This window comes from Protomyctophum bolini (assembly GCF_963924005.1).
Source record: "Protomyctophum bolini genome assembly, chromosome: 8".
Taxonomy (NCBI): Eukaryota; Metazoa; Chordata; class Actinopteri; order Myctophiformes; family Myctophidae; genus Protomyctophum; species Protomyctophum bolini.
In genome coordinates, this window is record NC_137869.1 from 11,814,833 (window position 1) to 11,830,372 (window position 15,540).

At 41.0% G+C, this 15,540-nt stretch overlaps 1 protein-coding gene across 3 annotated transcripts in view; it reads right to left on the reverse strand.

Moving 5' to 3' along the window:
• Positions 1 to 13: 13 nt before the first annotated feature.
• Positions 14 to 15,540, reverse strand: part of LOC308320673 (dolichyl pyrophosphate Man9GlcNAc2 alpha-1,3-glucosyltransferase-like) — a 54,326-nt gene continuing 38,799 nt past the window's right edge. For 2 of the 3 annotated variants that reach the window (XM_080771280.1, XM_080771279.1), the window contains exons 6-14: positions 12,564 to 12,685; positions 10,243 to 10,384; positions 8,412 to 8,521; positions 7,869 to 8,032; positions 7,345 to 7,478; positions 6,021 to 6,169; positions 5,503 to 5,712; positions 4,130 to 4,237; positions 2,740 to 3,184 (exon numbers count right to left, since the gene is read on the reverse strand). In XM_080771280.1, coding sequence (XP_080627406.1) covers positions 3,107 to 3,184; positions 4,130 to 4,237; positions 5,503 to 5,712; positions 6,021 to 6,169; positions 7,345 to 7,478; positions 7,869 to 8,032; positions 8,412 to 8,521; positions 10,243 to 10,384; positions 12,564 to 12,685 — 1,217 coding nt within the window. In that variant the 3' untranslated portion in view covers positions 2,740 to 3,106. Of the gene's footprint in view, positions 1,975 to 2,739; positions 3,185 to 4,129; positions 4,238 to 5,502; positions 5,713 to 6,020; positions 6,170 to 7,344; positions 7,479 to 7,868; positions 8,033 to 8,411; positions 8,522 to 10,242; positions 10,385 to 12,563; positions 12,686 to 15,540 lie in introns of those variants that run through there. The other variant, XM_080771281.1, reaches the window with a different exon arrangement.

Below are 15,540 nucleotides of genomic sequence, written 5' to 3' on the forward strand. Positions count from 1 at the left end.
ACACACACGACACACCATGGACACTATACACTGACCCGCCCTCTTCTCTTAAAGGGCACGTGCACATAAACAAATGACACCTTAGTTCATTTAGGGGTAAGGAACATTTGGAACCCCTGGCCTCAAAACCACAAGGCAGTGGTTCTCAATGGGGTCCAGGGACCGCCGGGGGTCCTTGAGGGAGTTCCAGGGCCAAGGGTCCCCAGCTAAAAGTTAGCCAAATTGACCCTTATGTGTCCATAACTCAGAGAGTGTACATATGGAACCAATTAAAATTATCATTGATTTTACTATATACAGTATATTGGGGTCCCACTACAGATATAAAACGTCCGTAGCCTACTGCATGTCAAACTGTGGGGTCCTTGAAATTAAAATGGTTGAAAAGCACTGCTAGAGCTATACAAAATCTTTTAAAATGTGGATCTGCAGGCTATTAAGTGTCAATTTGGGGGTCCTTGACATGTAAAAGTTTGAGAACCTTAGGGCAGTCTAAGGCTGATGGTCCTAGCCTGGCATGGCCAGACTAATTATCACTGCATTATCTGCATAGATAGGCCTATTAGTCTGGATTCTCTGTGTACAACCTGCATTTCCAAGGGGCAGAGTAAAAAAAAGTCTCGATGATAAACCTGACCCATATTTGCATACTGGTTCCTGATTGGTCCCTCGCTACCTTGGAGGGAGTGAAATCCAATCACAACTGAGCGTTTTAACCACTGGGTTAGAAAACACGACCAGTCGACCAGATACCACCAGCATGTTCTCGGTTTATTGGAAGTGTTTGGGAAAGGTGAGGGAATTATGCTCTCCCCTCGTTAGGCAGTTACCCTGTATTGGTGGTTAATGTTTTTATTATAAAATGCATCTTGATGGAACTTCAGTTATTGTGATAAATGGAAATAAAACTGCTATGGGATTAAGGCATTCCAGAATTGCAGTTTTATGTTACTATAATGAGTGTTCAGTACAGGATAACATGGAGATGTGGCTCTAACATCGCTGTTTATATTATGAAACAGGCCAGTCACAGGCGCGGCACCACAGGGGTGCCAGAGGAGGCCTGGCACCCTCCGTTGCAAATTCTGCCTCCTTAGTTTAAGTTTTATGTACATATTGTTTTAAAAATGAGATGTGCCCCATCGCCATTTTCAACTGCCCCCTCAGTCATTTCATCCTGGAACCGAACTGCTGTTTACCTATTGCAACAGTATGTTTGATCACCATGTTAAACAGAACAAAGTTGAAACTTTCAACATGACAGCTGTCTGTCTGTCTGTCTGTCTCTCTTTCTGTCTGTGATGGTTTGGTGATATCCTTTGATCTTGTCTATCTACATGTGGCACTCACATTTCCAGATGTTCTGAGCTGGGATACAGGACTGCATGTGACTAAACTTGGTGTGGCAATGAGCAACAGAGACCAAAGGAACCTCTTGTGTGTTAGATCTAGGGGACACTCAAAGGATGATGATGATGATATATGGCAAAATGATTCATTTTCAACTCAATTTACAGAATGTATGATTAAAGTCCAATTTACCGGTATCCACATTTTATTCTTCCTACATGCATTGGGATTCGGGAACAGTTACGGCACAGATGCTCCAGCTGCTTAGTTTAATTTACCATAATTCCAATAATTAATTCATTCACATTTGTTATGCAACTAATTGTTGCATCAAAATGTTAGGGGGTCATTCCTTTCCACTATTGGTATACATTAAATGTATAAGACAAATTTTGTCTTACTAAATAATGTGACATTATACAATTTAACAACACTGCATAAATACAAAATTACAAGGAACTGACTCATTCAACATAAATCCAAGATTAAAAAAATACTTGAAATTTGCTCAACTTTTCAATTCAGTCTCCCGATTTACAGCAGCAGTTCAAACTGACCCATAACCAGGGACTCAGCTTTTCCAAAACGAATACGTTCCCCAACCAGTCGTGTGTTATCAAACGTCTGTGATGAGAAAGGAAGAGCAGACAGGGGTCCCTGAGATTAAATACATCTGATCTCACATGTCATGTGACATTTAGTTAGCAACCTCTACTGTTACAGCAGAGAAAGTCAAAGGGCAACATAATGGCCCGGGAGATATAAATAGAAAGAAGGTCGAGACTGCAGTCAGCTGCAAAGGCCAAGGACAAATAAAGTTTAGACCCGAGTGCAATGCAGAGGAATGTGTTTCACTGCCAGACTAATCTCCCTCTAGCCCACACCACACTGCAGCCATATTAAGAATACACACATGGTGGAAAGACAGAGAGAAGTGGTCAGTGTCCACAACAGCATCAGCAGCAGAAACAACACACGGCCAGTAACTGGGGTCATTAACTAAACACAATTACAAAGTAGCCCATCTTTTGGAATGGATTAACAACCAGATTGAACTAATTAACAAACAGATTAATGGTTGAACTTGAAGTATATATTATCTTTTTACAAAAGCTGTTTCTGCATTAAGAGTATATTGTTATTGGCCTGGACGGCTATTGTAGCCGTCTGGCCACCTAGGCTGAGATACGTTTGAAAAGAGTATAGGCAATAAAAGCCTTGGCTTATACCTTTTTGGTGCCACTAAATTAGTGCCAATATGAAGACATCTACAATGATATGGGGATATAGATTAAATTACTTGATTTTAAATTAATCTAGATTAAATTGCTTGATTTTAAATTAATCCAAAACACATTCACATTTTGACTGCTTGAATTTAATGTAACTATTGAAATATAATTCCAGTACACATGTTGTCATGTACAGTATATGCAATGTATTGTGTATGTAATTTACATACATAATAAATGGGTCCACAACACAAGGCACACCATTAAAATGTTTCACTAGAGAAGTATATTGTTGCCAAATGATCAAAACCATCATGAAAAGTACAAATATCATGAATAAAAAAGTGTCCAACACATACAAAGCCACATTAGTGTGAGAATAAACTCTGAAACCCTTTGTCTATGAACAGATATAGTACTGGACAATTATATATAGTGCTAGCACTACTGTGGACTCAGAAACTCATTGTGTTGGTGTCAAATAGTTTGGCTCGTTATTGAAAGGCTTACACAGTATAGCTCTGTTAACATGGTAGGATGCTCTCCCCACAACAGTAGGTCCAGTCCTCTTTCTCATTGATGGGCAGGACGTGCTGGCAAACCTAGTAGAGTAGACATACCACATATCATACTTTTTAATTAATAATAATAAAAACCCTTCTTTTACAGTACTTTCCAATTTGTATGTCAGATTAAGTTCACGGTATTTTAATGAATGAAGCTGTCTAGGAACACGACAGTTAATACATCTAAATTATTTAATCAATTTATGAAAACAAATGATACATACAAAAAATATATAGATTTTCTAAAATAGCAAAATGAGCAGATCAGCATTGTATGACAAAGTATAAAGTAGGGCTTAAGTGATTAATCTGAATAATCGATCATCATCGCGAAGAAAATAATCAATAGTTGCAGAGCTAAAGATATCTCACAAATGGGTTACTTGTGGATGACTTTGCTGTAATTATAGTTTGTGGCATTTTAGTGCTATTAAGTACAAATCCTCCTGAATAAATTTCTTATTGAGAATTAAAGATGTACTGTATACCCTGCCTGGAAAGTAAATACACTAGCACTTACCTGTTGTGACTCGATATTTCCCCCCCTTGTGGCCGCGGGGGGTACTGTGCCCTGGGTGCGTTTTCGCATTTTTTATTCACTAATAAATTCATTATTAATCATTAATGTGTCAAATCGAAAAAAGGGCTTTGTGAAGACCTCCATATTATTATGGTCAATGCCTGTGGGAGTGATTGGTGCAGGCAGTGAGGAGCTACGGCAGTCACAGTGACACACAGACAGACACACACTCAGACATTAACTGAATTATAGTATGATGATGATGATGATGATGATGATTATAGTATGATGATATGATATGATGATGATGATATATGGGGTGTTTAAAAGATTGAATCAGCTATTTGTTGTTCTTTAAGAGTTACCAGAATGCAGTTTAAACTAGAAGCTATGCATTGCCAGTGCACGCATGCACGCACTCACACACACACACGTACGTACGTATATGTACAAACCCTTACCATCTTGGACCTGGCTGGCACCTCCACAGCAAACACATTCATTCCTCTGCTGCTGTGGCAGTTCTTACTCTGCTCATTGTTCACATGCACTGTTGCTTTCTGGTTGGTCTGCAACACAATGAAAAACATGCACACGTTAAATTATATCAGTGAATATCACTGATAACTGATATTTGACTGATGCCTCTCAAACACTGACACAGACTGATGCCTCTCCCAGTGGGATTGAGATATCAAAGTTATTTGTTAAATTAAATAATGTATATCAAAGCTACAATTTTGTAGCTTTGATACACTCTTCAAACTAAAACTATTTTGTTAAACTATTTTATTAATTATTAAAACATCTCATCGGACATACATTTCTTACTTCAGCAATGACATTCTACACAATGGAACAGTTACACAATAGTTAAAACTTGTCCTGATTATTTTTTGTATACAGTATGCAATGGTTATGTTATTTATTGAAAGTGCACATATTAACATATCAATATGAGCATATTTGTGACATTTGTCCTTTCACATGATAATACCTAGATGTTCTATTTCGTTTTTGTTACTCCTTCATTAGATTTTATTTTATGTTAAAGATGAAATAACATAAAATCAGTTTAACATTATTTAACTGTTTTGGTAAAACTAGAACCAAGTCTAAGCTACTCATGTAGGTTTGCATCCATTCTTCTAGAGGGGCTCCTGTTGCCATGTGAATGAACACAGTGGCTGCATATCAATTACAACTCTCCAAAGAGCTGCTTTTCCACTGCATATTGGGAGTTGACTGTACTGACTTAAACTTCACAAATCAAACAGGCCATGTGATTTTGTGTTATCATGCATAAATTCACAAACAATGAAAAGAAACAAACATCCAGTGTTTCAAAACAAAAGTTATGTACTCTAATCAAGGAACTAAGTCAGTATTACATTATTTGGAACTTGAGAAAGAATAGTGTAGTCCTTGGGGCAGTAAATCTCAAACCCACATGATGGCCTTGCATTATATGACTCCCAGATTCCTAAATGTAGCACTCTCTGTACTGTCCCTGCATCTGTAGCCCTTTTATTCCTTCCTCACTAGATGCGCACACAGGCAGGTATACAGCAGTTTAAAAAAGGCTAATAGCATTATTTAGCGTAAGTAAATACTGAAGAGTTGTGTTACAAAACCAAAATATATTTAAATATAAAAGCTCCCAGTTTGTGAAATTGTTATCATGGACTCACTTATCTCTTAACTCACTTGAGAATACAGTCCTTATTTTACGCAACAAAATCCAGAGTGTTAATTTGACTCTCAGTGTTAAATGAACAGGCAGGCTTTTACAGTGTAGTGTAGACTCAATCTGAGCCATTGGTTAGTAGCCCACCTTGTTGGCTATGAGAGAGGAAATCCTGTGCTCTCCTCTGTAAGTGTAGATAAAGATGTTGTCCTGCCCCCTCAGTGCTCTGGCCTCAGCCTTGGACATGATGGACTTCTGCAGGGCCTGGTTCAGTAGCCTGGGGCCAGAGTCCAGACTGACCGGCTGAATGGAGGCCTGGGTGCCCTCACAGTGAACATCTATCTGAAAAGGACAGGCCTGGTGGAGGGAGATGGTATGTTAACAGTTAGTATCGTGTCAAGCCTATCTCTCAGTCTCCACCCTAAATACTTTTTTACCTCTACACTCTTTGCTGGAAATAGGAAATGTTCCCGCCAGAATAGAGATGCTAGGTTTCAAGTGATTAAGTCACATCACCCGTGGTGTCCACACATTGATTAGAAACATTTGGGTATAAGCACCACATGTGCAATGTATGGATTCAACACTTAATACTGTAGTGATTTCTATGTGTGTGTTTCTGTCTGTATACTGTATTTGTGGGGTTATGTACTGTATGTGCACACCTCCACTAACTCCAGGGCACGGTTGTAGCCCATGGCTTCCAAGGTGAGCCACAGGTCAGCAGGGTCTCCATCTTTCTCTGTGGCCTCCATCAGGTTGAGCTCCATGAAGCCCTGACGAGTCAGCTGGTTCCTCCTGGTGTCAAAATTCTCTGTGGATATCAACATACAGGTCAAGATCAATTGATTTAAAATGTTACTATTTATTTCTGTACTGACCTATTTTACTATAATCAAACATGGTCTGTTTACACACATTTCAACATTAGGCATAGTAAGCCTGTGGATAAATCCCAGAGCACACATAGGCCTAAAGTATTTCAGATGAAAACATTTAAAGATGGAGTGCCGTGATTTTTTGTGTTTATGAGGTGACAGTACTTCATTGGGCTCCTTTGTGTGGTTGTTATGTGCAATGACGTCTTCTCTTTGTATTTAGGGTTTCTTCCTGGAGGCTGAAACCTTGACAGTCCAAATGTGCCAAAGAAAAAAACACAATATCATCCCCTCCCCTAACCCCTCACCCTTTATCATACAACAACAGCTGATGCGGCTTCAGTTCAGGTGGATCACCAGTGCCCATCACCACCCACCAGGCACATAAAAACATTTTAAGAAATACTGTACACATTTTTGAAAAAAATCTTCCCCTTTATATACTAATAATACCTGATGATCATGATTTAGGGTGGAAAAAAATCACGGCACTGCATTTTTAAGGAGATGCAATGATAACTTTCTTCCAGTGTTGATTTCGTCGACTAAAACTAAGACGAAAAATGTTCTTCGACTACCTTTTTCCACTGACGAAAACTAAATGGAAACTAAATGAAAACTAAGCTACGATGACTAAAACTAAGACTAAATATATTGACAGTCTGGCAAGACGGGCAGTGTCGGTAGGCCAATCAGAGGCAGCGTTACCATGTCTATGCTTGGACGTAGAATAGATATACGCTTTGCTAAGCCATGTGTGTCCGTTGAAATGTGACTAAAGAAAATGACAAAATTTGGTAAAACTCCACAAACCACTTGTGAATTATGTCTTGTTTGTTTAATTCAGACTTTCATAGGCAAGGATGTCTGTCAGAGCTAAATGATGTGACAGACCCAAATATGTGGTAAATGTATTGAGTTTCATTCTGAAATCTGAATACAAACCTGTAATGGGAAATAGTGTAAGGAAATGGATAAAGGCAATATAATCTTCAGCAGGGTTGAGCAAATGACTATTAAAATTAAGACTGATGCCAAAGTGGATTAGAATTAATTCATGTACGTATATGATTATGAATACAGTTGGCCATGATTCTTGCCATCCAATTACCTTTGCACACAGCCCAGGCTTCCTTGTCGCATTTCTCGCCACTGGTCCGCAGCTCAAAGAAGTTATATTCCTCCAGACTAAGCAGTCCATCCCCATCTAGGTCTGCCATGTCAAAGACATCAGACAGCACCTCCCTGTGTCACAAACACAGACCAGCACATCACAGGGGAAATGTTACACATACTGTAAGTGTCTAACTGTCCAGGACAATCCAACAGATTAACCTAAAACATTAACCACGTCCAACCTGAGGACCCTCTTTAGGGCATGTCATTATACCAAAATCTTCACAAATAGCAAAAATCAACAAACCTTGATGCGTTGGCACAAACAATTTAAATGAGCTTATCTTTTTTTTTCTTCTGTGAGCTTATAGATCAGCTATTTCCGCTAGGAATATAGGTGTGCCCCGGGAGTTTGACTTTAACTGATGTTTGAAAACCACTGCCCTAGAAGAAGTGACGTGCACACAAACACAAGCACATACAAGGACAAACACAGAATACACAGATACAGACACAGACCTGAACTCCCTGGTGAGGTCCAGTTCTCCAGTATCCGTCCTGTACACGAGTTGAGCGGGTTTGTTGGACTGATCCTTCTTGCTCCTCTTCCTCAGCCTGCAGCCGCTGGTGAAGGCCAGGAGGTAATAGGAGCCAGCGTCCAACTCGCCCTTCCACACACACTTCTGTGCAAACACACATGCATGCAAGCAAGCACGCATGCACATGCGTGCACACACACACACACACACGCGCGTGCGTGCACACACACACACACACACACACACACACACACACACACACACACACACACACACACACACACACACACACACACACACACACACACAGCAGTTAAAGTCTGCTTTCATACGGTCTAATATCATTAAAGACAAACCCCCCCTACATACACTCAACCTAACTCAACTAGACATGTGATGTGTCTCCAATCAACTGGTTTGTACGCACGCACACACGGGCACGCACGCACAGACACACACACACACACACACACACAGACACACACACACACACACACACAACGTAAGATGTAGAAGAACAAACCTCTTTGTCTTTCGACTCTGTAAAACACACAAATGTAGAGTCCTCCTTGGTTTCACTTAGTGACACGACAAAAAGACTGGTGTCCACATCCATCCAGCAAGAGGACTGGTCTGAAAAACAGCAAAAACACAGACATTTTATCTGGAGATGTAGGTATCCCAGATCTCAACTGTGTCACTAAACCTGTAATTCCTTACAGCTCACTCTCAAGCCTGAGTTATACTTGGTAGTGCATCGTGCACACACACAACATATCGCAACACAACTTATTATGAGCTTGTAGATCAGCTATTTTCAGAGTGAGACACAACTAAGTATGAGTCAGGTGTCGGTTGATCAAACAGGTTGATCAGCAGATCGTGGACTGATCACACATTACACCCATTTTAAAGTCCCTCTACTGGTTGCCTGTTCATTTTAGAATTCAGTTTTACTTTTATTTTTTAATCCTCATATATATATATTGGTTGTCCCTTTTTTAAATGTTTCTCTTATTTTTTGTTCTGTGAAGCGCATTGGGTTGCACCTGTTGTATGAAATGTGCTATATAAATAAAGTTTGATTGTTTTTCCCCAATACAATAAATACCGGTAGTTTGAAAAATCTAATAGATGATTTTCTTTATGTCATTGATTAGTGTGATTCATATTGTTACAGCCATATTCACATAGTTGCCAAGGCTTACTTCATACCCAGAATATGCAGTAAGAGCAAACTGACTGCTGTGGGATATGATGAGGGGTTGGATGGTGAGGTAAACGCTGTGGGATATGATCAGTGCCGGTTCTAGGCCTTTTGAGGCCCTAGGCAACATATTATACAGAGCCCAAAATGTTTATAAACAAATCACAAATGTTTATAAACAAATCACAAATGTTTATAAACAAATCACAAATGTTTATAAACAAATCACAAATGTTTATAAACAAATACCAAAATGTTTATAAACAAATCCCAAATCCCTTGGTCCTACCCCCCCGACCATGAGACTTACTACAGGTCAACTGGTAGTGGTCCTACCCCCCCCCCCATGAGACTTACAAATCCCAAATGTTTATAAACAAATCCCAAATGTTTGTAAACAAATCCCAAATGTTTATAAACAAATCCCAAATGTTTATAAACAAATCCCAAAATGTTTATAAACAAATCACAAATGTTTATAAACAAATCACAAATGTTTATAAACAAATACCAAAATGTTTATAAACAAATCCCAAATCCCTTGGTCCTACCCCCCCGACCATGAGACTTACTACAGGTCAACTGGTAGTGGTCCTACCCCCCCCATGAGACTTACAAATCCCAAATGTTTATAAACAAATCCCAAATGTTTGTAAACAAATCCCAAATGTTTATAAACAAATCCCAAAATGTTTATAAATAAATCACAAATGTTTATAAACAAATCACAAATGTTTATAAACAAATCCCAAATCCCTTGGTCCTACCCCCCCGACCAATATGATCCTGTACCTTACCAGGCTTCTGGCTGAGGTTGAGGGGTTGGATGGTGAGGTAAACGCTGTGGGGTATGATCCTGTACCTTACCAGGCCTCTGGCTGAGGTTGAGGGGTTGGATGGTGAGGTAAACGCTGTGGGATATGATCCTGTACCTTACCAGGCCTCTGGCTGAGGTTGAGGGGTTGGATGGTGAGGTAAACGCTGTGGGATATGATCCTGTACCTTACCAGGCCTCTGGCTGAGGTTGAGGGGTTGGATGGTGAGGTAAACGCTGTGGGATATGAGCCTGTACCTTACCAGGCCTCTGGCTGAGGTTGAGGGGTTGAATGGTGAGGTAAACGCTGTGGGATATGATCCTGTACCTTACCAGGCCTCTGGCTGAGGTTGAGGGGTTGGATGGTGAGGTAGACGCTGGTTGTCTGGGGCAGGTGCAGACAGTACTGCAGGGAGCTGATACTCCCATCATCCTCTAAGAAGAAACATCCCTTCATACAGGTCTGATGCCACTCCTGGAACAGAGAACAAAACATGCTAGTGTAGCAGAGTGGCTCAGAGCCTCTGCCTGATGGCCTCTAATATCTCCCCCGGTCCGTCCTCCTTTAGTCTACTCTAGTGGTTAAGATGTTGGACTCGAGTTCGAATCCCGGGCGTTACATTGGTGCCATGCCCCGGATCGGGTTTCCCCGTGGGAGAAGATCAAAAGGGGGGTGTAGCAGAGAGGCTCAGGGATATCCCTTAAGTCTAGTGGTTAAGATGTTGGACTTTCACGCGGGAGACCCGAGTCCTGAGCGTTACACTAGCACTAGCAGTCTAATGTGGTGGCAATTTGGATCCTAATCCTTCATTTATCAAACTCGTCAGGAGAGTATATGAAATATATATGAATACTGTACATGTGAGAAGAGAATATACTAGATTATTCGTTTGCATAATATGGGAATTAAGCTATGTAACGGACGGTAGGTACTGAATAACTCCATGGTTCCACACAAATGCCTGCTATATGCATGGGTGTCCACAGGAGGGCAGTGTTACACTACATTTCAACGACAGGCTGACATAAATCAACTACTAGGATCTGATATGGTTCATTTGACCACATTTAACTTTGATCAGCTTTGATCAGCTTTTCAATTTAAGTCTAGTGGCAATTTAAAAATATCAAGATGTCTTCTAACATCCTCACAACATCTCCAATGTTCTGTTATTTTGTGTATAACTGGCACACAATAATAATTAGAAATTGAACAGGCAAAACCTGGGGACATTTTCATTCAAGTCATTGGAGACACATTAAAAGAAAACACCTTTGATATGGACATAGCCTGAAATAGGTTATACATATATTAATTTAGCGGCCCAGTAAATCAGCAAGTTAAACAAAGAAGCAAGGCATTATAAATATGGGCCTTGTCACATCTTTAGAGGAAAGCAATTTCCTCAAAGGATGTATCTTGGGGTGTGAAAAGCGTAAGGGATCATCAAACCATAACACTTCAGTGGTTTGTCCAGATTATATTAAATGAGAGAAATTGCTGCAGGCTCATGTTCACTCTTTAAAGGCCACAGAAATAATGCCTCCATGGAGACAGGTCAGCCAGAAGACTAATACAGGCCACTGTCACCTACGCTAGCCACAGGGTTGATTGACTGCTCTGAACACACACACACACACACACACACACACACACACACACACACACACACACACACACACACACACACACACACACACACACACACACACACACACACACACACACACACACACACACACACACACACACACACACACACACACACACACACACACACACACACACACACACACACACACACACACACACACACACACACACACACACACACACACACCGTAGGCCAGAAACCCATAAATAATATGACTCGTAGTCCTAACAAGGTCCAGAAAACCAAAACAGACTATTAATGGGCCAGACACCACAAAGTGCACTAGAAAAAAAGTCAAACACACAAACACCCACACATCTAGAACCAACACACAACCTTTACCAAGCAACACCCAATTACCAGGGGAGGTCCCAACATGATTTTTTAAATTTCTTATTTTAAAAGAAATTGGTCTAGGGTTAGGGGTCCCCAGATGACAGTAAAGTAACCTTGACTGTCAAGGTTTCAGACTCCAGGAAGAAACTCTTCATTGTACATAACAACCACACACCAAGGGGTTTAATGAACTGAAGTACTGTCACCTCCAAAACACATGAAAAACTGGAAGAAATACCAAATCACACCCGTGTGAACTGTGAAGTGAGTGTTGCAACTCCGTGTGGTGGTCCCCGGAAATTCCAGACCCACAGGACCACGGCCAGGGTGCCGGCCCGGTTCTGGCGAGCCGTCCGAAACGGTTGAGAAAGGACAGAGTTACCGTGTGGGGGTCCCTCTATTGTAGGCTACTGTACTGTACTGTACTGTCACTGTACTGTACTGGCACACCCGAAATCATCATATATACATGTGCGTGTGCGTTTGTGTGTTAGATTGCGCACAGGTGGTGAAAAACAACCATGCTGTTTTCGTGCTCAGACCCAGGCACCCACCCAGCCACCCAGCCACACACATAGCTCCGTAAGGGAGTGGTTGCACCACTCAAAAAATCACGGCACTCCATCTGGACCGTGGACTGTGGACCGTAACAGAGAGTTTTACCTGTAAAGTAGAGGGCTCTGGTGTTCTGCTGGCTCTAGTGCTGCTGGCCGTCATAGTGATGACATTAGACAGCGAAGAACGCCTGCTACGAGCTGAGGAGGGACGGGAAGACGAGCGACTGTCTGCGAAACAACAAGTAACACATCATAACAAACATTCAGTAATGCATGCATGAAAGAACACATGCAGAAACACGTACACAACTTTACTCAATCTAATTACCGGTAGTTGGATTTGGAACATTAATGATAACACAGTCATCTGTCTTCAGACGTCCATTGTTAAGTTCAAGTGAAAACGGTTATCTTGCTTTTGACTTCCAGGAAAGTGTGATCCCAAGCTGAAGCCGGTTAATTAATTATGGAGACATTTTAAATTACAAATGGCACAAACACAACCCCTCTAATCCATTATCTTGCACCCTCTCTCTCTCACACACACACACACACACACACACACACACACACACACACACACACACACACACACACACACACACACACACACACACACACACACACACACACACACACACACACACACACACACACACACACACACACACACACACACACACACACACACACACACACACACACACACACAAACACACACCGTGCACTAATTGAAGCCACAAAATATCAATTCAATAATGAGAGGCCTGATTGTTTCCAAGACCAGAAAGTCAAGATGTAAAGCTATGTGATGCACTACAGCGAATTACCTCTGCATATAAATAAATATACCCATTACTGGGGTATTTGTCATGGATCTAATTTGTATTGATGACAGTGTTTTAATCTAAGGAACCAAATTGTAATTGTTTTCTGAATGTGGATAAAGATGTGGCAAAACAAAGACTTCAATGAGTGTTCAACTGATACCGACAGTTAACCCTTCATTCAGTAAATGTACTGTAGCACACAATGGCAGCTTATACCCAATTCATAACGTCTAGTCTACTACACATTCAAATCTTTTTTTCCCCACATAAAGGTGTGAAATAAATGTATTCAAATAAAGTTGGACAAACTAGAAACTAAATGTATAATTTAACACAATACAAAAGAACAAAAATGTCATGTAAATTTAACGAAGAGAGTACAAATCATGGAATAAAATGGGGCCTTTTACTAACACATATACAGCAGGTAGAGTATATTCATAGCAACTTGCACAGTAATTGGCAATGGCAAGAAAACATTGTGTGCATCACAGACCCATAAAGACTCTTGCTCCCAACAAATATTCTTGCTGAAATGCCCCCGTAGCAATCTACACCTTCTCCTGACAAATCTAGCACCAAATAAGAGATCAAAATATGTATTTTTATCTCTGCGGAAAAGCCTGTTCAACATGTGTGACCATGTAGCAGCACATGTCAGAACCTGGTTAAAATGTAACGGGTACAAATCAATACGTGGGAGAGGCACAATAATGTGATAATCCCCGCTGCTATCTCAGAGCTCATTTGTTTTTGCAGTAGCGGTCGTCTAGGCCCTCCCCTCCAACGCCATCTAATCCCTCATCATCTCCTCTGTGAGCAGTGGTGGGATCCTCCAAATCAATAATATGAACACGGACTGACCACTTAAGGCAACCCACTCTATCTTCCTATAGCTGCCCGCCCCTGGCTCTTCCTACTGGGACCACCGGTCCTCTCCGCCTCTCCTCCACACACAGGTCACATTTCAAGACTCTAGCACAAAGTGGCTTTTCATATCTCGCTTTAAAAGCGCTGCTACCTACCTCAATTAAATATATTTTCTAAATATATTTATCTCTAAATTCCAGGAATCTCACTGTACTGTCTGCATGAATATGTAGTTTGGAGGATGTACTGTCTTGCCGAAAAGGAGTGCAGTGTCGAGGGTGAACTCAATTGGATGAGCAGTTCCCCAGAGTTCCGAGCTGCGGCCACGACCCGAATTGGCACTGCATTAGTATATAGAGTAGGAAGCACTGGGCTTTAAATCAGTTTGGTTCCTTATCTCTGATGGAAGTGAGATAAAGCATAAGACAAAAGTCACCTTGTTTACGAATACAAATCCCTGTATTTCTTTATAGAGCTCTCTCCAAAGCTTGAAAAGCTGCATTTCTCACTGGCATAGATAGGGCATCTTTCGACCTCTTAATGGCAGACATGATTACCCAAATCACAACGCTTTACAGTCTCCACCCTCCAAACACACTGCTCTAATTGTGTGGAAATTATGATGTATGGACTGGGTCTTAATGAGGTGATTTGTCATGGCAGAGTGAAAAATCGATCAATAACAGAGCTATTACTTATTCCTTAGAACTAATTTGTGAGGCAAATGTGGACAATGTGTGTACACGTGTGTACAAATGGGTATTTGGTTTATACATATACTGGTATTATCCGCAATAAATATTGCATGTATCTGGTTGCACCTCTGTGATGGCTGCGCCCGGGGCGCCCCTCCGTGGATTCGTCTGTAGCTGGAAGCCTGCAGGAGAGGTGCAGTGACGATTACTGCTGACCCACCAAGTGTAGTGGTTGAGGGTTGAAACACTCTAAGAAGGTTGGAGACCACCTGTTGACCTCTCTTCCAGACCAAGGCTTCATCCATTAGAAATGGATTATATTCGCATCTTTGATGTATTTACAAACTGAACTCCCTGGGCTACCAGTGACTTCCAGGAAAGTCTGGATGGCTGTCGCTGGAGTGTGGTCAGCACTGGTTTGCTGCACCTGGCCGGCAGGTCACTTCCTTCCCTGTTGGCTGGGTGTGGCCCTCTCTTATATTGCCATAAAACATTTACTGTATACTGCTGCTGAATGTTGCTTTAAACCAGAAACAAGTCTTTGACATGTTGTCTACATTTGTCAACATTTGAAAACATTGCTTATAAAGAACATAGAAACATTGAAATATGATAGTGGACTGCTACCATGGCAGCCAAATTCACATTACTGTACATGTGATTTCTGTCTCTCTGAAATTCTGAATGA